This window comes from Sorex fumeus, unplaced genomic scaffold, assembly GCF_029834395.1.
Source record: "Sorex fumeus unplaced genomic scaffold, SorFum_2.1 ptg000063l, whole genome shotgun sequence".
NCBI lineage: Eukaryota > Metazoa > Chordata > Mammalia > Eulipotyphla > Soricidae > Sorex > Sorex fumeus.
In genome coordinates, this window is record NW_026606120.1 from 77,136,120 (window position 1) to 77,162,861 (window position 26,742).

At 56.3% G+C, this 26,742-nt stretch overlaps 1 protein-coding gene across 1 annotated transcript; it reads right to left on the bottom strand.

The window, feature by feature from the left end:
* Positions 1-1,362: 1,362 nt before the first annotated feature.
* On the bottom strand, positions 1,363-22,633 carry MPP2 (MAGUK p55 scaffold protein 2). Its single transcript, XM_056126957.1, is given in 13 exon segments — positions 1,363-1,614; positions 3,213-3,341; positions 3,546-3,748; positions 4,305-4,466; positions 4,766-4,834; positions 4,918-5,023; positions 5,095-5,226; positions 5,789-6,016; positions 6,199-6,297; positions 6,299-6,349; positions 6,453-6,605; positions 21,052-21,170; positions 22,482-22,633. Coding segments are annotated over 13 exon segments (1,710 nt in total). The 5' UTR covers positions 22,564-22,633; the 3' UTR covers positions 1,363-1,437.
* Between the last annotated feature and the right edge of the window lie 4,109 nt (positions 22,634-26,742).

A 26,742-nucleotide genomic window follows, 5' to 3' on the forward strand; every position in this document is an offset into this window, starting at 1 on the left:
CCACCCCATCATGAGGCAGGATGGCACCAGCTCCCTTGCAACTGCTCCGCAGCCCCTCCCCCACTGGGCTGGTATGTCCAAGGTCTTTGGGGATTAACAGGGGGGGCAGAGGAGGGGGCAACAGCAGACCCCTTGCTTCTAAGGGGAGGTGGGGACTGGCAGAGCACCCCCTCCCCTCCTGCTGGGTGAAGGGGAAGGGTGAGGCCAGGGAAGGTGGGGCTGGGGGGGGCAGGGGGGGACGGATGACCACAGAGTGGGCGCAAACCACGCAGATGAGATAGCAGGGCCACCCCGCCCCTCATCTGACACCGCGGGCAGACGCGATTCCTAAGAGAATAAATATATTTCTACCTTTGTAATAAATATTCTGTCTTTTCTCCCCCCCCCACCCCAGAGCGGGCACACAGTGGCAAGGGTCAGCGTGGTTAGACTCGGGGGGAGCACAAGGGGGCGCTGGGGGATCCCTCTGAGGCCAGGCTCATCCCAGGGGGCACTATGGGGAACGGGGAGGGGAGAGGCTGGGGGGAGACTCTTCTCTGAAAGGGGTGTTGCTATTTTACCGATGCTCCCTCTGCAGGACTGCAGGGCGGGGCTGCGGGGCTCAGACCAAGACATTGGGGTAAAGCCAGGCTCTGGAGAGTCAAGTAAGGGACTCCCAAGAAATGCGGGCTGAGAAGAAACCCCCAAAAAGGAGCCCCAAAGAATGACCTTGAAATTAAAATAACCCTTTGCTTCCCCTTCCCCCAAAACAAGGTAAGAACCTGGAGCCCTGGGTGTGGATGGCGCCCCTAGCGGTGCAGGCTGGATATTGCACCGCAGACGCCCAAAGTCCCTCTATCTGAGTAAGGGGGGTGGGGGAGCAATTCAGTCGGTGGCATCAGGTCCCTCACTGCAGGGTCCAGTCTCCAGCACCCCCTCGCCGGCCGGGGCACACTAGGGGAGTCGGTGGTCTGTGGAGAGACCGGCAGTGAAGAGCTGGGGAACGGGGAGGGACAGAGCAGCGTCCACTCGTTGAGTGAGAGCACGCTGCCTCCGCGTGGGAAATCTCAAGCCTGGGCTTTCCAGCCCACAGATGGCACCAGCGCCCCCCGGCCTGAGCCTGCTCCTGGGGGCCACCTGTGGGGGTGCAGAGTCCAGCCCAGAGGGGCAAGTGTGGCTGGAGAGTGGTGGGCAGTGACCACCAGCTTCTTCCCCCCACCCCCACCAGATGGGGCTGCACAGGGGCCCTGGCACACTCTGGGCCCAGCCCAGCCCTGGGAGAAGGGCTTCTGGTGGCCAGTGGGCATTGGACAGGCAGCACCTGGGCACAGAGATACCCCACGAACGCCCACTGCCCTGGCACCATGCACGCACCCAGGGAGAGCCAGAAGGCCGGGGAGGGCAGGGAGCGGGGGAGCGCGCTGGGGGCCACGGCGGGGAAAGGTGGGGTGGGCACGCTCAGTACACCCAGCTGACGGGCACCCACTGCGGCTCTGTCCGCAGCTTCTCCACGGCGGCCTGCAGCTCCCGGAAGGTCCGCTCCAGATTGCTGTTGACCAGGCTGAGGTCGAAGTAGTGCTCGTAGCCCCTCTGGATGCGGCTGCTCTCCTCCACTGTCCGCCGCAGGTCAGCCTCCTGCCCACACAGGCCAAGTCAGCGCCCCGCCCGCCAGCCCAACGCCCAAGCCTGGGCCCAGACTCCCTGCACTCAGGGGCAGGCAGAGAGGGAAGTGGGAGGGATGGAAAAAGGAAGGAAGGGTTGGAGGGAGGGAGGGAGGGAGGGAGGGAGGGAGGGAGGGAGAAGGAAAGAAGGGAGGGAAGAAGGAAGGGAGGGAAGGAGGGAGGGAGGGAAGAGGAAGGAAGGGAGGGAGGGAAGAAAAAAGGGAGGGAGGGAGGGAAGGAAGAAATTTGGGAGGGAAGGAAGGGAGGAAAGAAGGAAGGAAGGAATTTGGGAGGGAAGGAAGGGAGGGAGGGTGGGAATGAGGGAGAGAGGGAGGGAAGAAGGAAGGAAGGAAGGAAGGAAGGAATGAATTTGGGAGGGATGGAAGGGAGGGAGGGTGGGAATGAGGGAGAGAGGGAGGGAAGAAGGAAGGAAGGAAGGAAGGAAGGAAGGAAGGAAGGGGAGGGAGGAAGGAAGGGAAGAAAGGAGGAAGGGAGGGAGGGAGGAGAGAGGGAAGGAAGGAAGGAAGGGGAGGGAGGAAGGAAGGGAAGAAAGGAGGAAGGGAGGGAGGGAGGAGAGAGGGAAGGAAGGAAGGAGGAGGAAAGAGGGAAGAAAGGGAGGGAGGGAGGGAGGGAGGGAGGGAGGGAGGGAGGGAGGGAGGGAGGGAAGGAGGTACGAAAAGAGGAAAGGAAGGGAGGGAGGAAAGGGACGGAAAGAGGAAGGAATGAGGGGGGTATGAAGGAAGGGATGGGGAGGGAGGGAGGGGGAGGAAGGAACCTTTGGAAGGCAGTTGAGCGACAGGACAGGAGGCAGGGCTCTGGCCTTGCACATGGTTCACCCAGGTTTGAGCCCCACCAGGAGTGACTCCTGAGCACAGAGCCAAGAGTAAGCCCTGAGTGCCTCCAGGTGTGCCCTCCCAACCAAAAAAATGCCAAACAGGACACTATGTATTTTGCAACCCACATAATCAATCTTTCATCCAGCTCTGCAAAGCAGGACAACTGATCCCCCAATGCAACTATGGGGTAAAACAGCCACAGGACTAGGCCCCAGCTAGAGCTGCGCAGGGGACGCTGCCAGTGCGGGGAAGTCTGAAGGATGGAATGACTTCAGCAAGCAGGGCAGTAGCTCTGGGCAGCCCACCCTGTCCAATCACTGCGGGGAGCGGGAGACTTGCAGTAATTAGGAGCCCAGCCCAGCTCCCCTGCCCTGAGCCCGGCTCTGAGCAGTGTGAGGAAGAGCTGCAGTACCAGCCACAGCCAGTAGATGGACCCCTGAGCTCAGGGCTCCGCAAACTCTTACACCTGGGGAAGGGGGCTCCAAGGGGCATTTGGAGGCTCCGGAGATGCCCTGGGATCCAGAAACCCCAAACTCTCCCCAGACCTAGCTTCCTCCGCCCCCTGTCTTCCCCAGGTAAGCAGCCCTGAGCACCCCCACACCACAGTGGGGACTCTGCCTGCAGCTCTCCCTCCAGCCCAGGGCACCCTGCACTGCTGGGTCCCTGTAGAGGTCTAGCAGGTTGGTGCTGACTGGGCCACTTCTAAGGCTGGCCCCAAAGTCATCCAAGCCCTCACCGTGAGCTGTTTGGTGGACACCCCGCTTTCCAGCGCAGCCCGGTTCATGGCGCGCAGGGTGTCGTAGTCGGGCGCCTCGATGAACACCACGTAGGGGACAAACTCGGCTGTTCTCAGCACCTTCACTGCCTGCAGGGCGAGGGGAAAGAGGGTGTTGGTGACGGGGGGCCACTGTCAAGGACGTCCTGGGAGCTGCAGGCAGGATGGGGTTGCAACAGGGGCCCGGGAGAGGGCCGGGTTCTGGGGCAATGAAACTTTGGGAAGTTCAGCAGTCTGAGCCAGAGGTGTCCAGTGGCCTGGGACCCAGAAGCAGGTGAGAGGTGTGGGTCGTACCTGAGGGTTGACATCCAGCACGCACACCTTGCCGGCCGCGACCACATTGCGGATGGAGTCGATCCGGGTGCCGTACAGGTTACCCTCATATTCCCCGTGCTCCAGGTAGCGCCCCGCACGGATGTCGGCCTCCATCTCGGCGCGGGACACGAAGCTGTAACCCTGGCCTTCCCGTTCTGAGTCCTTGGGCCGCCGAGACGTGTCTAGGGGGCCAGGAGGCGCCCGATGAGCACAGGTGCACAGAACCCCTCAAACACACAGCCCTGGGGAGCACCCTCCCCACAACCCCATCCTCAACCCCCACAGGTGCACCCGAAGGTCCCCTCCAAGATCACGTGCTCAGACCCAGGGCTCAGAGATGGTGGAAGCTGTGAGAAAGGGCAGGGGAAGCCCAGAGAGCCACAGAGCAGGACCAAGCCGACCTGGAGTTAGCACTCAAGTTGTAGGAGTTTTCAGCACCCTAAGCTGGTTCTGACTCCAAGAAGCCTTGCCTTCTGCAAGGCCACATGCAGCTGCGTTTCACATCTCAGCTTTTAGTAAGTGGCCACAGGAGGAGCGGCCAGGCTAGCTCAGTCCACCAGCCTCGGGGTCGAGAAGGACTCATCCCCACGCCTCCCAGCGTGCAGTTCCCCCAATCACCCACAGAGGGCGCACGCTCATGCCCAAAGGGAGCAAAGGGGCAGGGCCTATTTAGCGGGCCCCGGGGGGCGGGGGGGGGGGGGGAACTGTCCCATCCAGCAGTGGCCGCCGCCCACTCACAGGGCACTGTGGTGCCGTAGCGATCGGGGTCCCATAAGATGAGCTTGTTCTTCAGGCTGCGGCGGCCCACGCCCTGCGCCCCAATCAGCACCAGGGTTTTCCGGCGGAAGGGGGGCATGCGCGCCACCTCCTCATAAATGAGCAGCTCGTGCCGGTCAAACTCTGGACACGGGAGAGGACACTGCTCAGGGTCCACTGGCAGGTAAAGGGGGTGGGGCTAGGCTGGGGACGGGGCGGGGCGGGGCAGGCCAGTCCACGGGGCCACCCCCAAAGAGAATTTAAAGAGAAAAAAGACCCAAAAGACACACATGCACACGAAGAAATATTTAAAACCAGACCAACGGACTAGCAGCGTCAGCACCAGGAAAGCATAGTCATGGGGGCGGGGGGAGGGCTGGGGGCGCTGGAGGAATCCCCTGATGCTGGGGGACAGGCGATGGGGGGGCGCCCTCTGACCCCACCTGCATTCTTGGTGGTCAAATACATCATTCGCTTCTTCTTCTTTCCAGAAAGGCTCCCGCACAGCGTCCCTGGGTACAGGGAGATGGGCATGGGCGAGTGAGGCGGGGCAGGAAGGGGTCGGACCCCAGGGTGGGATGGGGCGGGCTCTTACCTGAGGCAGGCGTCAGCTCCAGGTCACGCTTGACAAAAGCTTTCCGCTTCTCCTCCAGCAGCTGGCTGGGGATGAGTCCAGCGCTGCCCCCTTCCACGTGGCAAGCCTGGAAGGAGCCAGCAATTTGGGGGTCTGCAAGAGCCCGGCCCCAACCAACCGCGGCCCGGAGGGGCTCACCTGCCACCAGTTGGCGTCGTCCTGGTTCACGATCTGGAGCAGATCTCCCGCGCTAAAGCGCAGGCCGGCCTCCTTGCAGGGGATGAGGCTGTCTCGGGCCGGGTCATAGTCAAAATGGCATTTCACAAACACCTGGGCCAGCAGAGGGGCAAAGGGCAAAGGTCACAGGCCACGCCCTGGCAATGCCCAGATGTCTCTGGGGTACCATCCTCCTGGTTGCTTTAGAATAAGGAACTCAGAGAGAAGGATGGAGTTTGGGGAGGTCTGCCCAGGCCTGCAGCCACGGTCTTACAGAGGCAAGACCACCTGGAAAGGGGCAGTTAATGAAGGATACCCCCCCACACACACACCTCCTGGGACGAGTGGGCTCTGGGAGCTTCTAGAGAAGTCATGAAGGAGGTGGGGAGAGCTCCCAGCACCTCCGCACCCTGCGCAGGGCACCCACGCACCCACAGGGGCTCGCAGGCTGCAGACCCCCTGCGCACTAACCAGCCAGCTGGCCCAGCTGGGACAAGCGCTTCCCTTGCACATGCGCAGCAGCGCCCAGGGCGCAGGCACCGGTGACAGCCTCGCTGCGCAAGTGGTCCGCTCGGGGACAAATGGGTTTGGCAAGGAAGGTGCCCCAGTCTATGGTTGGTGACGCGGTCTTGTGCCTTGTGCTGGAGGCAGCGGTGGGGGGCTGAGAGGGGCCCACCTGGCGTGGCAGATGGGGTTCCTGGTAACTGGGCAGGATCTTGAGGATGACGCTGCCGCTGGCACTGCGCAGGAGCTCCTGCAGCGCGCGGGGGTCGCTGCCCACCGGCTGCCCATTCACCTCCTTGATGATGTCGCCCACGTGCAGCAGGCCCTGCTGGGCCACCATGCCCCCGTGCAGGATGCGCGCGATCACCAGCTCGCCGCCCTCCACGCGGAACGTCACGCCCTGGGGAGTCAGGGGTGCGGCTGGTGAGGTCCCCAAGCAGCCCTGCACCCTCTCTCGGAGCCTCCTCAGCCCGCACCGTTCACTGCCAGGCGCAGTAAGAACGGCTGGGGTGGGGGAGGGGCGGTACAGTCCCGTCCTGGCTGGGTCACTACCAATACCCGCACCGTGCCCTGCCGGCTCACCAGGTGCTCTCCGGCCGTCTTCCGGATGCCCACCATGCGCACGGCGTCGGGAGGCACAGGCTGGTTGCTGAATGTGGGGTCCAGCCCCGGGCTGGGGGGGCGGCGTCTCATACGTCTTGGAGGCCACAGAGTCGTGTGTCTCCAAGAGGGACTGAGGAAGTAGGGAAAAGGAAGATCCGCGAAGATTCCTGACCGCCCCCGCGCTAACATCCTGCAAAAGTCTCCCCCCTCCAGCTCCCCGCGGGTCCCCCAACCTGAAAGTGGGGCTCCTGCAGGATGCGCGCCAGCTCGGCGGCGGTGCTGCTCTGCTCGGCCAGCTGCGCCAGGTCCCGCAGGATCTCCTGCACCAGCTCCAGGTTATTGTCCCGTACCGCCTCCAGCTTCGTCTCCTCCAGCCGCTCGTGGGCCTGCCGTGGCAGAGGGGACAGGGGAGACCTGGTGATTCCTGGGGCTGGAACAGTGCCCCCTGGCACTGCCCCCCTCCCCAATCCTGACTCCAGACCCAGCCGGAGCCTGCGCCTGTCAGTTTCAGAGCCCAGGCAAGCAGACCTTGCCTGGGTGCCCAGCTAAGGAAAGGGACGGAGCTAAAAGCACACCTCATTTCCGCCTGACCCAGAAGGCCACTGAAACCGCTAAACCATCACCAGTGTAGTTGCAGACACAAATCACTTCACACCACGGAATTTCAGCTCCATCGGAACAAAGACCTTGTGGCGCGGACAACACTGTCAGACTGCATGCATGGAACTTTACACCAACACATTAGCACATCTAAGACACAACCCAGATCACTACTGCCCCCAAGCTCTAAGCCAATATCTGTTCAAGGGCCATGTGTCCCTGGCTTGCAACGCTTTTTCTTTGCAGAAGCAGCATTCGTGCAGGTACAGTGCTCATCTTGCATCCCACAGACCCTGTCTGAATCTCTGGCACCACAGATGGTCCCTCAAGCATGGCCAGGGGCCACTCCTGAGCACAGAGCCTGGGGAAGCCCATGAATATGACCAGATGTGGCCCAAATCCTCCCCACCTCAAAATGTTCCATTTGCCTCTCCCCTCTGACTGACAGGTCGGAGGGGCAGGTAACATCTGGGGCAACAGCCACATCTGAAGAGCAAGTGATGAGGTAAGCTGAGCCCTGTTCTGAGGGGCTGAGGGGCCTGGATCTCTCCATAGGAGAAGGGGGAATGGGAATGAACCCGGTGTTGGGAAATTCGCAGCCCATGTGAGAGAATAGAAATCAGGTCTGGAAAGGAAAAAAAGCGTGGGGGGGCTAGAGCAATAGCACAGCGGGTAGGGCGTTTGCCTTGTAGGTGGCGGAACCAGGGGTTTGATTCCCAGCATTCCATATGGTCCCCCAAGCACTGCCAAGAGTGATTCCTGAGTGCAAAGCCAGGAGTAACCCCTGAGCATCGCCAGGTGTGACCCCAAAAGCAAAAAAAAAAAATCAGGTCTGGGGGCCTCAAGGACCAGATGATGGGAAAGAACTTTCTGGTTTCTCCCACCCTCCACCCCCACCGCCACGTGGCATGTGGGCTGGTTGGTTTTAGCCTGTTCTAATCCATTACTTTTTCTTCTCTCTGTCCCATTCGGGTCCACAAATGTCCAGTCAGGGCCTCCCTCATGCCCATGTCCTTTGGCCTGTTCCTATGTGTTCTGAGCAGCCTTCTCCTCCGTCCCCTCGGGTCTGGGTGCCTCAAGATATTGAGGCAAGAGGCTAGAGCAATAGCACAGCAGGTAGGGCATTTGCCTTCCATGCGGCCAACCTGGATTCGATTCTCAGTATCCCATATGGTCCCCTGAGCACCGCCAGGAATAATTCCTGAGTGCAGAACCCCTGTGCATTGCCAGGTGTGACCCAAAAAGAAAAAAAAATATTGAGGCAGGACATATGTTTAGGACCCAGTCCCTGTTCTGGCCTGGGGTGCTGACTCTTCATCAATCCAATGGTTCAGATGAAACCCAGACTGCAAGATCTTCCCTCCCCTCTCCCGGCCCACATCGCTGTCTTTCGTCGTCAGTGAGAATGTTTTATTTTCCCCAATTCCGTTAGTTTATTGATATATTTATTTTGTCCTTCTGCGTTCGCAAAAGTTCAGAATTGCGAATACACCCCCCTCCTACTGCCAATCTCCAAGCTGCCAAGTGAAACTCCAGATTTACCTGCATTGGGCTGGAGTAATAGCACAGCAGGTAAGGCGCTTGCCATGAACACCTCTGACCTGGTTTCAATCCTCGGCAATCCATATAGTCCCCTGAGCCCCACCAGGAGTGATCCCTGAGTGCAGAGCCAAGAGTAAGCCCTGAGCATATCTGGGTATGAATCTCCAAAAAATAATATTTACCTGCATTCCCTTGGTCATCAGAATCATATTGTCTTTTTTGCTTGTTTTTTTGTTTTTTGCTTTTTTGGGTCATACCAGGCGATGCACAGGGATTACTCCTGGCTCTGCGCTCAGGAGTCACTCCTGGCGGTGCTCAGGGGACCATATGGGATGCTGAGAATCGAACCCGGGCCGGCCACATGCAAGGCAAACGGTGGGGTCACATTCGGTGGTGCTCAGGGGTTACTCCTTCTCTGTGCTCAGGAATCATACCTGGTGTGCTCAGGGTACCACATGGGGTGCTGGAGATAGAACTTGGGACGGCTGCATCCAAGACAAGTGCCCTCCCTGCTGTACAATTATTGCTCCAGTCCCATTAATTCCTTTTTTCTTTTTTGGTGCTCGGGGGACCATATGGGATGCCAGGGATCGAACCCAGGTCGGCAGTGAATGCCTTACCTGCTGTGCTGTTGTTCGGGCCCCTAATTTCTTTTTTTTTTCTTTTTGGGTCACACTCAGGAATTACTCCTGGCAGTGCTCGGGGGGACCATATGGGATGCTGGGAATCAAACCTGGGTCAGCCCCATGCAAGGCAAATGCCCTACGTGCTGTGCTATCACTCCAGGCCCCATAGTTCCTTTTTTCTATCTGATGTTTCTGGTCTAATAGATGTATAGGTTCTCTTCTCGGCACCTAATTCCAGGACTTTTTTTCCTTCAGATCTTTTTGATAGGAACAGCATTCACAGGGTTCAAATTTCAAATCCCTATAAAAAGTCAAGGAAACCTCCTCATCCCCTCTTCCCCTCCCCCCATTATTCACACCAGAGCCCGGAGCCCTTTGTTTTCATACATTTCTAGTTTATTTTGGATTTGTTTTCTTTTTTTTTTTTTTGACCTTCACAAAACTAAGTAAATGCCTCCTGTTCTTTCCCATAGGAAAGGTAAACAATTATGTACACATTTTGATACAGTGTTTCTTTCTCTAAGTGGGTGATCTCCCTCCAGCAACCCAGGTTGTGGCAGAAACTGTGGAGTGTCAATGGGGGGGTTTGAGGAGCCTTTCCTGTGTGTTTGTTTAAAGAAGGAAGAATTCCAGGGGCACACATGAGTCATGTTTTTTTCCAAAGAGGGGATGGTAGGCAAAATAAATTTGGGAATTTTTGCTACCCAGGGCTTTTGCTTCAGCTGGCACTGTTCATAGTTGGGTTCATTACACCCTGCCCGGCCCTCACTGTCTGCTGTGCTGTGAAATCCTCCCATGGTTATTATTTTCATTATTGCATGCCGTGGCCCATGGCTCTGCGGCCACCCCTGACTCAGCCGCTGCCCAGGGCAATTCAGACTGTCACCAGCATCTCACCTTACCCCCAGGAAGCTGCAGAGCACCCGGCCTGGCCAGAACTGCTCCCGGGGGTGCTGCAAATACACGAAGTGCTTGGTGAGATGCTTGCAAATCCCCTGCCTGGGGCCTGCGGCCACTTGGCCCTCACACCAGCCTGGCACACATGATCAAACCTTTGAGTGTCTGCCAATCACTGGGGGGGGACGCTTTCATCTGCATTCTGCCTCAATGAAGGAAGCTGAGCATCTCCTTCTGCATGAGAACCGTCTGTATGTCTTTTTTGGTGAACAGGCTGTTCACGGCATTTGCCAAATTTTCAATCAGGTCTGGGTTGGGGCTTTTTTTCCCATTTTTTTGGTGTGTTCTTCTTTAAATTTTTTTAAAGAACCTGGCCTCGCATGGGCCAGCAGTGCTCAGGGGCCACCTGCGCCACACCTAGCAGTGCCAGGGACTAAACTCAGGGCCTTGCTCAAACCATCTTCCTGGTCCCTCCTTTCCTTTTGAATTTCTTTTGCAGGGGAAGGGGGGGGCTATACCCAGTAATGCTCTGAGAGCCATTCACTGTACATCTGTACATGCGCTTCCAGGCAGTGCTTGGGGGGCTATTCAGTGTTCGGATTGAACCTGGGGCTCTTATATACAAGCCTGAACTCCAGTTCTGCACCTGTTTGTTCCACGAGTGGGGCTCCCTTTATTACTTGGGGATGGAGGGTGTTGGATTTTAACTCTTAGTGTTGTAGGCTTCATCAGTAAATTGCCTCTTTCCCTCCTCCCAGAGAAGCTTACAGTGCTCTTATGAGCATCCCTAATCTCCTGAGTTTGTCTTTAACCTTTGCTTCATCCTCCACCTCTCATGGTTACATTCCCCCAAGTCAGTCAAAACTTCTAGTGATTCTGGACTTTGTAGTGATTACTTGCTTTTTTATTTCCCCTCTAGCCTTTTCATATTTTACTATAGATCCGTGTTCTCTGCTTAGACACAGAAAGATTGTTAATGCTGTGCCTCTAGAATTTGGGAGTCGACTGACTCTGAAATATGTCTACTCCTGAGCATGCATCATGATTATTTGACTCAGGCTTTAGTTGCAGGAGTTCCTAATACCCAAAAGGGAAGTCCCACCATGGGACTGGGATGGACCCAGGGCAAGCAGCAAAGCTACCCCAACACTGAAATGGGACAGTCTAGAAAACATAAAGGTACGGTCTTGATGCAAGCAGTTATGACTTAAGAGATAAGACCCCCATGGGGAAGGATAAGCTGAAGTGGCCTAAGGACTTTTCTGGAATTTATGATAAAAGTAATTTATGATAAAAGTAATATAGCATCTCCTTGAGTTAATCCCTGCAAAAGAATCACCTCCATTGAAATGCTTTACTTCTGAAAATGATGTGATACCTACGTGCAGTCCCTGACGGTGCTCCTCTGGGCTAACTGAGGCTGCCACTGGCCCACGAGCAACCCAGCTTAGCGTCAGAGTCTTCTGCCTCACGGGACACATTTCTCTAGAAGGCCTGGCCAGGCCAGGAGGGAAGCCCAGTACCCCCAGCCCTGCCGCACTCCCGGCTCCACCTGCCATTCCAGGGCGTGTCCCTCCCGGGAACACAGCAGCAGGCCCAACCTTCAGTCCAAGGGAACTGAACCAGTTTCTCTTTCAAACAGAACTGGCACTGCGGACGGCTGTGCCAGCAGCCAACAGCCACTGCTGAGGGCTGGCTGAGGACGCCCAACTTGTCTGGCAAGTTGCAACTTGCTGCTTTGGTCATTTGGAAACTCGGCATTGAGTCCGTTCTCAATAAAGCACCCTGGATCTGTGCTTTGTTCTCACTGTGGTTTGGACACAGCTCCCTTTCAGTTGGTTAGTATTAAACTCAGGGGGTTTTGTGGCAATGCCGGGGAGGATTTGGAGCACCACACCAAAAGGTACTCAGGGCTTGCTCCTGGATATGTGCTCAGGGATCACTCCTGGCAGTGCTTAGGGAATCTTATGGGATACCAGGGATCAAACCTGGGTCAGCCGCATGCAAGGCAAGCACCTTACCTGCTGTATTAGCTCTCCAGCCCCTAAAGTTGCTATTTTTGTAATAATAGAACAGGCAACTAAAAGCCCACCTCTCGGGGTGGGCTTTTAGTCCAGCAGGGAGGGCATCTGCCTTGCATGCGGCTGACCCGGGTTCGATCCTGACATTCCATATGGTCCCTGGAGCACAGCCAGGAGTAATTCCTGAGTGCAGGGCCATGAGTAACCCCTAAACATCACCGGGTGTGACCCAAAACACACCAGACACACACACACATACACACACACACACACACACAAAGTACTATATACAGAGATACTGTTTCTTCCATCTAATTCTTACATCAAATCCTACATCACTAGTCTCCCTTTACCCTCATACCCCATGTCTACCAAGCTCTAATTTTCAAATTTTTTATTATATCTAAATTTATGTGTATTCTACATATTCTTAAAACAAATACAATGCTTCATTATTTTTTCCTTTTGGCAGGGGGGAGGGGAATAGAGATTTGGACCCAGTGAGCTGTCTCAAAAAGATGGGGCGCATGTGGAAGGTTCAGGGTCTATCTCCAGCACCACATGGCCCCCCAAACCCCTCCCCCCATGTAACTATCCCCAAAAAGCAAAGGAATTATGCAGCACATCTACAGGAGTCCATCCAGGAGCAGTGGGTAAAGGCATATCCCTGGCAAACAGCACACCGGCAAAGCCCTAGCTCCTTTGTGCATGCCCACAGCCTAGGCAGTCGGTGGTGGTACTTTTCTAGCCACTTTCAACGCTACTTTTCTAGCAGTGATCTAGCTAGATGCTATATGGATTCCTTAAGAACATGAAGCTCCAGTATTTTTGTTTCTAGTTCTCTCTCTCTCTCTCTCTCTCTCTCTCTCTCTCTCTCTCTCTCTCTCTCTCTCTGTTTTTTGGGTCATACCCAGCGATGCTCAGGGGTTACTCCTGGCTCTACACTCAGGAATCAGGAATTCCTCCTGCCTGTGCTCCAGAGACTATAAGGGACGCCAGGGATCAAACCTGGGTCTGCAGCATGAAAGGCAGATGCTCCCCCGTTGTACTATTGCTCCAGCCCCTCCTCCAGTCCAATTTCCAATTTCCAGCTCCAGCCCAGCCTCAAGGCCTCAGGGTGGCACTCTCTGAACTGTCTGTCATCTTTGTTCTTGTTCTTTTGGGGACCATACCCAGCAACATTCAGTGATTCCCCTTGGCTCTGCACTCAGGAATTACAACAGGCAGTGCTCAAGAGACCATATGGGATGCTGGGATTCGAACCCAGGTGGGCTGCATGCAGAGCAAGCACCCTAGCCTCTGGACATCTCTCAGCCCCTGTGGTGTATGTTCTTGCCAAGTCCACACACTGCAGTCTGAGCAGCCCCAGGCCCCACAACCAGAAGCTCAGTTTTGCGTTCATTTATTTCTGCTCTGGAGGTCCTGCCCAGCCCAGCAGGGGCCCTGCTCATGGGAGAAGCGGCCTGGGCATGTTCACAGCTCGCAGAACTGGCACTTGGACTCAGCCCACTCACAGCCACCAGCCCCTTCTGGAAAAAGTCGCTCCCGCTCGGTGCCCCAGCTCCCACTGCTCAGATCCTGGCAGAAGATGGAGAACTCGCCTTTGAAGCCCAGGCTCATTGTTGGTGGTTCAGAAGCAGAACCATGGGGGGCCATGGAAGGAGAGGCTCTGCCCATCGGGACCAACCACGGGGTTCACACTGGCTAATGGGCGTGCTTAGAGGCTTGAATGGGTTTGGGCTATGCTCCCCTCTGCTGTCTGGGCTGTCCCCCGACAGGGAGAGAGATGCTGTATAGTGAGCTTACCCAGAACCAGCCAGCCCAACTGTGCAAACCCAGACCAGGAAAACCACCCAACCACAAGAGCAGAATCATGTGGTTATAAAGCCCCAAATAGGAGGAGGGTTTGTGATGCAGTTGAAGGTTCCTGATTCCCAAGGCCCGCCTGCACCACAGCCTCTGCTGGCCTGCTGGAAAGGGTCTCTCTAACAGGGATTGAACTCGGGGCCTCAGATATGACAACCACACCCATGTCTTCTAACAGCTCTTTATTGTTTAAAATGCACTTCTCAGACTCGGGAGATGGTGCCAATTGCTGAAGTGATGCTCTACATTCAGGAGACCTGGGTTTGATCCCTGACATTGGGCCACTGGGAGTGCCCCCTGAGCACTGTGTCTGGAGTATCCCTGAGCACTGTGGAATATGGTCCCACCCCCAAAATTAAAATTAAAGGCCATGGGGCTGAAGCGATAGCATAGCAGATAGGGCATTTGCCTTGCACGTGGCCGACCCAGGTTCAATTCCCAGCATCCCCCGAGCACTGCCAGGAGTAATTCCTGAGTGCAGAGCCAGGAGTAACCCCTGTGCATCAACGGGTGTGACACAAAAAGCAAATAAATAAATAAATAAAAATAAAAAATAAATAAATAAAATTAAAGGCCAAATAGTACAGCAGGGCGGGTGCTTAGCTTACACATGGTCAACCCAAGTTTGATTCCCAGCACCCCTTATGGTCCCCCAAACCCTGCCAGGAATGATCTATGAATAAAGAGCCAGGAATAAGCCCTAAGCACTGCTAGGTGTGACCCCCCCAATCCAAAATTAAAAGTATTTCCATGCCCCAAGCCCCACAAGACTCTGAGAGACAAGTATCCTTGTTCTCACTTTTCAGAAGAAATGACAGAAGCTCAGAGAGGTTGTCCAATAAGCTGAAGTCACACAGCCAGATGGCACTTCTTCAGACTCCAAACTGTGTTGTTCCATGTACACACTATGTGGATGAGAGCAGAGGCCTCCCTGCTGGCAGACACCCCCAGCTTGCCAGACTTCCTGGGTGCTGTCTGCTGCAGACTCCTGCCCCGGCCTTGCTTGCTGTCAGGTGCCAGGTGCCTCCCATCTGTCTCCATAGGCACCTGCTGTCATGAGCCAACTGCCTGGACAGCTGATCTACCTGCCAGATCTTGCTGCCCCCCCCAGTCTCATATCCTCTGTGTCAGTTGGTCCCTGATCATTGAACAGCCATCCCTCGCACCCTACCTGACACTTGCCCTAGGGGAGACTGCCATGTCCCACTACAGAGGCAAGGGAGGGATTACGGCTGCCACCCAGAGCCTGCTCAACTCCACTCATGTGGGTTTCTTTCTTTTTTTAAAGACATTTATTTATTTTATTTGTTTGTTCGCAGGGGCCACAACTAGCAGTGCTCAGGGGTTATTCCTGGCTCTGCACTCAGGAACTGCTCCTGGCAGTGCTCAGAGGACCATATGGGATGCCGGGGATTGAATCTGAATTGGCTGCATGCAAGGCGAGTGCCCTACCCACTGTACTATCTCTCTAGCCCCCTGTGGGTTTCCACTTCATCACAGAACCAAGCTGTCTGCAGTGGATCTTGGCTGGATCTATAGATCGGGTCCAGTTTAAAAGTCTTAAACTTGGTAAGTTGAAGGAACCCATCAGCCTGTGCAAGGCCCATGGTCCAGGAACTGTGATGAGAAGCAGGCCCAGGACATGGCCCAGGGAGCCCCATCCAGGGCTGGCGAGATTTCCACAGAGCTCCGCTGGGCCTTCATGGAGAGTAGTTTCCCTCTGGTTTCACAACTAGATGGAGAGAAGTTGTTGGTTTCCTGAGGCAGCCACTTGGAGTCCAGAATTGAGGAACATCCCCTACTGTGTTTCACACATCTGGAGCCATACCAGGAAGTTCCGGACAGAACTTCTCATCCCACACTTGTGGAGAAGGGCATTGGTACCAGTCTAGCATGGCACACTGGTGTCCATTAAGCTGCGCTGGGAGGTCCCTGCAGGTCTGGGGCCCAGTAGGGTTCAAGGAGAAGACAGCAGACTTGGGAACCATCAGGATGAAACAAACTCTTTTCAGTTTATTGCCAAATCTCAGTGCAAGGCTCAGCGGGCACCCAGGAGGTATTTGTTGATCAGACAGCAGATGAGTGAGTGACTAAGTGACCAGAGGCAGCCCGACACTTTGGCCAGGGCTGGACAATGCTGCCGAGGGGTGACACTTTGGAAAGAGTTAACCTGAAGACTCTATATCTCCAAGATTCTGCGCCTCCCTCTTCTGCCCCTAGTCACCCTCCTTTTTAACTGGCTGACACACTGTAGAAATGAGCAAAAGAACACTGAGCTGCCCCCCCCCCCCCCCGGGCAATGAACATTCTGACTCAGAGGTCAGCCCAGGAGGGTGATAGATATCAAGCCCCTAAGCAGTGTGTGTCTCCCTCCAGCAGGGAAAGCATAAAAACTCCTATTATGGGTTAGAAAGATAAGACAATGTGGACGCCTGCCTTGCACACTGCAGACCCAGGTTTGAGCCCTGGCATCCCATATGGTCCCCGAGCACCCCCGGGAGTTGATCCCTGAGTGTAGCACCAGGACTAATTCCTGAGAACTGCCAGGTAGAGCACAAAAACAAAACAAAACAAATATCCAGATTCAATTAAAAAAAAAAGTTACAAGGCTAGCGGGTAAGGTGCTTGCCTTGCATGTGGCCAACCCCAGCTCAATCCCTGGTACCACATATGGTTCCCTGAACCCGCCAGGAGTGAGGCCTGAGCCAGTACCACCAGGTATGGCCCCCAAAACACATATCAAAATAAAAACACATTATGGGCACACATTTTACATCAAAAATCACACTTAGGCAAAATACATAGATATCAGGGGGTCGGACACAAGCAGCCTTAGCCAGCTGGAGCACAGGGAAGGAAAGCGGTAGAAATGGGGACAGGGAAGAAGCACGCACTGCTTTTTATCTGTTTGTTTGTCTTGGGGGAATGGAGAGTCTCCCAAATAGGGTACCTAGGGGTCACTCCCCAAAACATACAGCCAACAGGGCTGGACAAGTCCAGGCTAAGTTCTCAAGATGAGTTGCTCAGGCTGGAGAGATGGCCCAGTGGTCTGAGTGAGGCTTACTGCATGCCGGGGACCTGGAGCACAGAGATAGGAGCAGCCCTCAGCAGTGCCAGGGGTGGCCCAAATATCCCCCTGAAAAACAAAGGTAGGTGCTGTTTGGACTCAAAGGTGCTGGGGGCCACCAGGGCGATACCCACAGACTCAGGAGCCTCCAGGGCCACACCTCATGGTACTGAGTTAGGGATGACAGGGTTCAAACCTGGGTCTCTGTGCAGGCACGGAATGTGTCCCTGACAAGGGAGCAACGATTAGGGACAGAGAGCACAGAGGTCATGGCACTTATGGACCTAGAACAATGGTGTATAGCAGGGAGGGCATTTGCCTTGTATGTGACCGACCTGGGTTCGATCCTCAGCATTCCATATGATATGGTTCCCTGAGCACCACCAAAAGTAATTCCTGAGTGCAGAGCCAGGACTAACACCTGAGCATCACCAGGTGTGACCCAAAAAAGCAAAACAAAAACCAAAAACGACCAAAAGTTAAGACACTCAACTCATACTGACCCCTGCTCAATCTCTAACACAGTGTATTGGTCCCCGGAGCTATGCCAGGAGTGATCTCTGAGCCCAGATCCAGGAATAAACCCTGAGCACTGCTGGGTGTGATAAATAAACCCCTGCAAATAAACAGAACAAGCAATGCAGAACTTGGTACAATAGCCAAGATGTGTAAATGACCCAAATGTCAAATGTTGGATAACAGAAGAATAAAGCTATAAAATATATATGTATATAAATATATCTTATATGAATATAAGATATTTATATGCATTTTATATAGCTATATGATGAAGTCATGCAGTTTGCTACAACATGGATGGGCATCATTTTAAGCCAGAAATAAGTCAGAGAGGTAAGGACAAAATGACCTCACTCATATTACAGAGACAAAACAAAGAATAGACAGGATCGAAGGATGACAAACCCCTTGGCCTTGGATTACAAAACTGACATAATCGAGCAATGGGGACAGAGGGGGGAAAGGAAGAGGCGGACTTGAAGTAACATAAGGCAGGGTGGAGTGATAGTCCAGCGGGGTGGGCACTAGCCTTGCATGTGGCTGACCCGGGTTTGATTCCCCCGTATCCCATATGGTTCCTCAAGCCTGCCAGTAGTAATTCCTGAGAGCAGAGTCAGGAGTAGGCCTTGAGCACTGCCGAGTGTGACCCCAAAAACAAAAAGAACATAAGGACATTGGTGGAGAGTCTTGGGCCCTTTGGTGGTGGTAAGCTGCGGTAACTATGTATATAAGCCCATGAACCTTAACACTATTGTGAAAATAAAGGATGAGAAAGAGCCAAGGCACAGGCTGACGTCCCGGAGGTGCGTCCCAGAGGTGGAAGCTCACGCTGGTCTGTTCTACTCGCTGTGATGGCGCCATCCAGAAACACCGGGGCTGTGCCAGGCCCGAGTCTGGGGATGGACACAGACTGCTCAGTGGCCAAGCCTGACTGGTGTGTGCCCCTGACGCTACAAGTTCAATCCATAAACCCCATACCCTGGCATCCAGAGTGGCAATGCCACGGTGATCCCTGGTGCCACCACAAGGGTGCGGGACCTCAGCCCAACATGACAACATGTGGACCCTGGACATGGCCATGTAGAGAAGAGCCATAAGAGGAAGTTCGGCCCCCCACGAGCGGCTCTCCGGCACGGCCATGCCTCCAGAGCACAGAACCCAATCTCATAATTATCTGACTCCCAGCAGAAATACTTCCAGGCTTAATAAGTAAAATACCAGAAATTCAAAATCGCGCGGCCGTGATAGCGGCCGCGCAACAACATTTGATTCTTCTGACCAGCTGTAGAAAACAAATTATTTCACAATGCCTTTTTAGCATGCCTGATTTGGGGGTGTAAACTCTAAATACTAATGGTGCATCTTTTGTCGAAACAATGAATCTAATCAAAGTAGATAGAGTGTTAACTAGAATTCACCCGCCTCACAGGCATTGGGAGGGTTGGGGGTGTTTATTGGGGTTCTTCGTGGTGAAAAATAAGTATTGGTAAAGGGAAATGTGTTTGATATTTGCATGACCGAGACTTATACCTGAAAGCTTTGTAACTTTTCCCACAGTGATTCAATAAATAAATAAATAAAAGGAAGTTCGGGTAGATTTCTGTGAAAAGGGAAGGATTTCTGGTGGCTTCCCTCACGCATGAATGGATCCCTGAGCGCCAAGTGGCCAAGGTGCCTGCCTCCCTTCTATCTGCTCTAATCGCCCCCGTTTTCTCTCCCCAGAACCCTCCCACTCAACACTCTCAGGACCCCCAGCTTCTACTTCTCCAGCTCCCCAGAACATCCATCAGCTGATGAAAGCCAACTAAGGTGCCCGGCCGTGCCCAGGAGCTCTCTCCAGCTGCTGCCCTTAGCTGTCCACCCGCCCTCTCCCACCATCCTCACTTCCGGCCACCCTCCACCCGCTTCCTGCCACAATGCGGACTGGAGCTGCCTTGGCCCCCCCCCAGCAGCCTGAGCCCCACACCACCCTCCTTTAGCACACCCACCCTCCATGCCAGCCCTGTTTACCTCACCTACCCTAGACCTCATCCCCAGATGCTGGTCCCTTACAAATCCTGCTTCCATCTGCCCGCGCCACCCCCCTTTTATCCCAGCTCTCCCCCCTCCCCAGACCCCAGTCTCTCACCTCCATTTCCTCCCTTGTCCTCCCAGCCTGGGCCCAGGGGTCACGTGACCTCTGAGCTGTTCTCACCCGCCCCTCCTGCTGCCCCCTTGTACTTCAGTCTCCTAAGTCCTGTCCAGCAGGAGTCGGACACCAGGGATGGGTCACCCCCTCTTTCCCCAGCATCTGTTTGGCTTGGCAGGGGGTGGGGACTTGGGGGGCCACACCCAGTGGGTCTTGAGGGCTATTCTGGCTCTGCACTCAGGAATCGTTCCTGCTGAGGCTAAGAAACTATCTGCAGTGGCGGGGTACCCCCTCACTTCCCCTCACCCTGTCACTTCTAACCCCCTTCTGTCTGCCTCTGGTTGCAGCAAACATGCTTCCCCCTGCCCGGGGAAGTGGCAGCAAGGAGGCCTGATCCCCCGAACCCCCAGGCTCGCCTCCCACACAGTGAGGGCACCTCCTCTCTCCCCTTTCTGCCTCCTGTTTCATTCAACCCTGGGCAGGACCCCGGGTGCCCCACGGGCCCCATCCCTGCCCCTTACACACCTGTCTAGGCTTCCTGGAGTGTCTGATGTCCCTTAAAGTTGTTACGCAGACCTCAGGGTCACTGTGGAGCTCCAGGCTCCCCAGATCCTGCCATGGCCTCCATCCACCTCCCCCATGGATGCCAGAAGGCTCAGCACAGCCCCCAGCACCCTGCAACTCCAGGCTCACGCTCCGTCTCGCACCTGCAGCTCCTGCCTCACACTCAGTCCCCTCCGCCTCTGCCTCTTTCTCGCCTCTGTTTCTGCTCAAGATCTTCCCACAGCCCCAAATGCCCTCCTCATGGTTAAGGTTGTGTACTCAAGGGCTCCTTCCTCCAGGAAGCCTTCCTTGACCACTAGGCTCCCAAATAATCTACAGCGTCTGCTCACCAGGCTGTTGGCAGAGTGTTGTGTTGCTTTCCCTTCCTGGTGGAGCGGCCTGAGGAGTGGCAGATGACCTCTAAAAGGCAACTTTCAGGGCTGGAGCAATAGTACAGTGGGGAGGGCATTTGCCTTGCATGCAGCTGACCCAGGTTCGATCCCCAGCATCCCATATGGTTCCCCAAACACCTCCAGGAGTGATTCCTGAGCATCGCCGGGTGTGACCCAAAAAGCCAAGAATCAAACAAAAAGGCAACTTTAGGGACCGTAGAGATAGTATAGCAGGGAGAGCATTTGCCTCACTGACCTGGGTTCGGTCCCTGGCATCGCATGTGGAACTGAGTTCGGACTATGGGTAACCCTGAGCACTGCCAGATGAGGCCCCTAGCCTCAAAAAAAAATAGGGTAACTTTACAAAGTGTCCAAAAGCATCTGCCCCCATCAACCCTACACAACCTGGCAGCCACCAGGCACCCAGACACCCAGCATGTCCACCCACCCGCCAGCCACGCACCCAGCAGGCCCACACGCCTCTACCAGCCCAGTGGGGGTGCAGCCCACTACCCACAGTTCCTTAGACTCGTCAGCCTCACACACAGGCCCCTCCAGGTATCCCCTGATCATGAGGACCCCTGGGACTGACACCCAGACCACCACGCTGTCTCTCCCCGGAGGACTATACCTTGGCCAGCGACCTTACTATGGGACTTTCCATAATGCCGCGAAGGAAGATCAGATCCAGTTCGGCGGCTCCTGTGGCATTGGGAAGGGATCCCAAGTTGTCCAGGACCTGCTGCATGGCTGGAGGAGGAGGAACAGCTGGTGAGACGCGCACAGGAGGTGGCACGGGGGCACCCACCCACGCCACTCCCGACCAACACTGGCTCTTCCCTCCCAGCCCTGCTCAGGGCACCAGGCTGATGCTCAGGGGTGCAGCTTTCCTGCCCTCTGCCCTCCTGCCCAGGTATCACCAGGCAGGTCAGGTGGGAGGCTCCAGGCAGAGGAAGTCGGGGAGGAGGGAGAAAGGAAAACAGGTGTGAGGTTCCTGATTCTGGGGATCCCAGAGACCCAGATTTCTTGTTCCTTGTCTGGGGGGACTGAAGAAGCTCAGGGGTGAGAGGCGCAGGGAGCCCATCCCTGGGTGCAGGCCGGGCACCAGTGTCCCGTGTGATCTGTACAAGTCACTGCCTCTCCCTGGCCTCAGTCTTCCCCTGCTGTACAATGGGTGGGCTGGGCTGGCTGCTGTACAGAAACCCCCTGAGCTCCGATAAGCCATAATCTAGCCTGAGAAAGTCATGAAGACCAGAGGGTGCCACAGTCAAGGTCCAGAACACTGACTGGAGCTGAGTAGAAGGTACCCCGGAGCCTAGCATGGCCATAGGCACCAAAGGGCAGAGCAGGCAGCTGGGGGACCAGCCTGGGACAGGATAGCACCACGGACACAAGGACACCTGACACGGAGCCCCTAGGAGGCTGCTGAGGTCCAAGGAGGGGCTGTCCTCATCCACCCACCCCCAGCAGAGGTGGCAGCAGCAGCAGGTTCTGGGGGAGGGAGATGCCGAGTGTGCCCAGCTGGGGTAGAGATGGGCAGGGGGTATCATTAGGCTGCCACGCTGCCACCCACGCCTACTCAGCATCGCAGCACTAACTGGGGGACGAGGGGGTGGGGACGGTCCCTGTCACATCTCACCACACTTGTCAGCATACCCTCATCCAGGAAAATGGGGGTGGGAAGAGGGGGTGCTGGAACTGACTGGTGGCATGGGCACCCTCTTCCCTGCCTCACTTTCTCCAGAGACAATGGCCAAGCCAACCCTCAAAAGCCCCCCTTCCTCCGTACCCCTCCCCCACCGGGCTTGGCATTGGCCGGAGACCCGCAAGAGGCCAGGGAGGGCCCCTCCCAGATTTTCCCGGGGCTCCCTGGGTTCCACCCTCCTGGGCTCCCTAGCCGCTGGAGGAGGGAGCGCTGCCTCCGCTCTGGCCACTCTCCTGGAAGTTCGCACCCCCTGACCCGCAGGCTCCCCGGAGTGACTCGCTGGACACCCTCCCCAGATGCCCCCAGTCCCGCGGGGCCACCTCTGCCCCCGGCCTCCCCGCCCCGCCTTTCCCTACCTTCCCTCTGGAGCTCAGCTTCCTCGGAGGAGCCCAGGGATATACCCTCCAAGGAGGCCCCGCTGCCCGGGCTTGCCGCCATGGCTGTGCCCCTCTCCGAACAGGGGTCCCTGGGAGTCGCCTCCACACCGCGCGCGGGGCCCTTCCCAGCCAGAGGGGGGCGCGCAGACGAAGGCGGGACTCGGGGAGCGCCTTCGGCAGGAGCAGCCAATAGTAAGGCGCAGCTGCCCTGGCTGCCTTGCTGATTGGCTCGAGCCCCGAGTGGTGCCGACGAGTGGGAGGGGGAGTAAAAGGATTGGGAGGGGGTGGTGAGACAGAGTCCTACTCCTGGGGTGCCAGGTCCCCGCCTCTTAGTGCCTCTGGGGGAGGTGCAGAAGGTGGCTGACTGATTGGGGCTAAGCGGAGCGGCCCGTCAGGACCGGGATGATGCTCAGACCCCGCACTGCCCAGCTACGGGGAAGTGGGAGGCGGGCCTGCCTTGATCCCGCCCCCTCCTCTGCAATTGCCTCTAACGCACCGTTGGGGTACCCCCTGGTCTCTCCTCTGGGCCATCTCCCTTAAAGGCTCAGAGGTCCCAAGGAGCCTCCTCTCCGTCCCCCACCAACGCTCAGATTTCTACCGGGAGGTCGGGAGGTCGTGGTTCCACCGTATCTTGGAGCAAAGTCCCGAAAGCATCCATCCCCTCCTAAGCCAGCCGGGAGGGAGGTTGCGGAGGAACAAGGCCAGGAGAAAAAGTGGGGGGTGGGGGTGCGCAGGAAAGTCCTTCCCACCGCACATCTCTCACCCTGGAGACCAATGAGTAAGGGAGGGCCCCGGGTGGGAGCTTATAGATATGGAGTTGGACCCCCGAGGAAGTCCTGGAATTGAGGGCAGAAGAGGGACAGGCTCGGCAGAGGGCGGTGCCTCCATCCCCCGGACACCCTGGATCCCCAGTGGCCACCTCCAGGTGCCGCCTCTACCACTAGACAGCCATTCCCAGAGGAGCAGCACCTGGTCGCTTGGTACCCCTGGTTGCCATGGCAGCAGGTGGGGATTACACACCAGGATATTACCCAGGGGATGCAAGAGAGATTTAAAGGGACCATGTCCATAAAACGAGCCCCTCATCCTAGCCTGGATGGGAAGAAAGGGGACAAGGAGAGGGCAAGGCTGCAGGAGCGGGAATCCTGGGGTTAGATCTCTCAACTCCCCAATCATTCCATTGCCTGTCTAGTGGAATTAGGGTCTCCACAGAGGAAAGACCCCACACACGTTATCACCACAGGGATAATGACCCTGGGGAAGAATGGAGCAGGCAGAGGACCCAGATGGGCTGGTGGGACCACCAGGCATGGGTGTCCCTTTCAGATCTATGGGGCATGCAACAAGTACCATGAGAAGGGCAGACCCCCTCCCATCCTCACCCCCCAAATTCAGGGAAAGCACAGAGGGTGCCTTGAAGTCTCTTGTCACCTCTTTACAGCTTGCTCCTGTCTTTTCTTGGGGTAAGGGAAGGCAAGCACCTATGACATGGCACCCAGAGGAGCAGGGTCTCTAGAGAAGCAGGCCCAGAGCCAAACCTCGAGGCCCCACTCCCTACCCTGTCACCCACTAGAACTCCATCAAGCGGCCACAGCAAGCTCTTCTCTCCCTATCCCCTGCATGGTGCTGCTCACAGTTTCCTGAGCACCCCAGATTGAGAGGTTTAATCAGAGGCTCAGGGGATGGCTTGGTTAACCCCTAAGCAGCTTACAGAAGGGCCCAGCAGGCTGGAGCAGGGAGGAGTCAGGGGCCCAGCAGGCTGGATGAAAGGTGGTGGCCCTGAGCCCCTCCAGGGCCAGCGCAGGGGACAGTGAGGTAGGCAGGAACTGCCTCCCAGGGAAAGCAGGAGTTACAGTTGTCCCCTGACCACTCAGCAGCTTGCCTGGCTCATGTTCTCATGGGGATTGGCAGGGCCTGGGACTTGGGCCTGAGAGACCCAGCAGAGAGGAGACAGCAGCGGGCCGGGAGGCAGGGGAGGGGCTGCCTGGGCAGAGGGAGTTCAGACACTGTCAGGGCAGAGCTGCTGACAGGTGTTAGGGCCCCTTCGAGGACCCCTGGCTTGGAAACATCACTTAGTGGCTCCCTGAAAGCACTTACAGGGGCTGCATGAGGCTCTGAGGCGGACGCAGAGTTCCCGGAGAAGAGCACCGGCTGGCCTCAGATTCGCAAAGGGACCTGGGCTCCAGACACACGAAGTTCTCATCTTTTCTGACACTTCTGGGGAAATCGAGGCTCAAAGAGGGAGATGACTAGCCCCAGATCCGGGCTGAGGGAGAGAGGGTTTACCCTGTCCTTGCCTGAGCTTCACCCCAATCACCAAGGAGGAAGGCAGTGATGCAGCTCCCAGAGTGGATGCAGCTACTCCTGCTGGCTTGTACCTTGCCCGAAAGCTCCTAGAGAAGGGAGGCCAGCTTTCCTGACCTGGCACTCTGGCCCATCCCCATCGCTGCCTCCTGCCCGTCTACTCCTGGTCCCACCTGTCACCACTGCACAGGGACTTCCATTCCAAGCAGGGTAGCTGCAGACCTTCTACCTCCCAACTTTCCACCAAGGCCAACTCCTTGGGACTACTTCTCTGCCTAGTCAGCTCCAGGCCACTGCTAATCTCTGGAGCATGCACACCCCTGCTCTCTGTGGAGGTAACCCCAACCTGGGGTCTCCACATGCTCCCCACCACCCAGGGGAGACAGCCAAGACCCCAAGGGGCTGGATGGAGCAGCAGAGGGACACATGTTCCTTTTTTGTTTTGGATGTGTTCAGGACTTACCCCTGGTGGGACTCAGGTGGTACTAGGGATTGAAACTGGGTCGGCCACATGCAAGGCAAACGTCCTACCCACTGTCCCATCTCTCCGGTCCCTGGGAAGTTTGTTCTTCCATGGACCACCCAGGTAGTGGTCCAGGCTCACTGAACCAGTTCCCCACTCTCCAGTTCCCCACCTGGTACCCTTTCCACCACTGACATTCAGACCATCTTCACCCCCTAATTCTTACCAGACTCAGAGGTGGTGGCAGCGACCGGCATGGTGAGGCCAGCACAGGCTCAGGGCCGTCTCTCCTGGGGGAGACGAGAGAGGAGGGTGAGGAGGCAGAAGGGCAGAGCAGCTGAAGAACCGGAAGCACCGGCCCTTGGAAGAGCCAAAAATATGAGGGATATGGCAAGTGGCCCCAGTGTGCTAGGAGGCAGGAAGAACAGCCCTGGTAAGCCCTTTTCTCCAAGGAGACAAGCCAAGGGGCTACCTAATGTTCCCAAAGTCACAAAGCTGGTGGAACACACAGAGAAAACCCAGGTTTTGTGAGTTTTAAAAGAACTAAGTGCTGCTGTCTTTTTCTTTTTCCTTTGAGAGAGAGTGGTTAAGAGTCCTGAAGGTGGTGAAAAGTGGGCAAGAAAAGTGGGTGTTCCCACCCGCAGCTCCATGAGGTCAGGTGCTCAGAATAAAGGTATAGACATGTGCCCCAACATCTGGCTGGTTCAGTGAGCCCTCCAAGGGCTCTCTGGCTTCCTCTTTCTCACCTGCCTCCTTCCAAGTCCAGAGCTGGGACCAGGGGCACGGGTGGGGGAAGGGCTCTAGGAGAATCAGTGAGGACCACCCAGAGTCCTACTTCCCAGTCTGAAGCCTCCCCAAGAAAGAGAGACACCCCACTGTCCTAGGGGGTAATTTCCTCCTTTGCCTTCCAGGCCTTGCGCTGCTGGAGAAACCCTAATTCCCAGTTGCTATGACGACAGGAGGCAGTGGCTCACAGCAGGGGTAGGGGGTGGAGGGAAGCAGCTGGCAGTGCCCACTTGAGGACTGAAGGCAGGCTAGGCCCTGGGTGGCATCTCTCCATTCCTCTTCCTGCTCTTCCAGATCCTCTCACCCCTAGTCTCCTCCTCAGGCTCAGGTCCCCTGAGCTCAAGAGCTGAAGAGGCAAAGTGTGTGTGTGGGGGGGGGGGGGAGAGGGGGCGTTGCTCTCCTTCCTCCTGGACTTGCCCTTGAGGACGGGAGAAAGGAGCGCTCAGAGAGAGGGAGGGCAATCCTGCAGGCTAGCACCCAGGCTGGGAGGGATGCCCAGGATCCGTGGTGCCAGCCAGTGGCCCCGCTGCCAACCCCTGCTGTGTCTATTCCTAGAGAGCAGCCTAGGAATCCTTCCACCCCCCTGATCTAACACTCCGAACCCGGGCCCCCACCCCCACGCCCGCTGGAGTCGGCTCCTGGTTCTCTCCCACAGAGGTCTAAGGGTCCTCCTTCCCTAGATGGTGT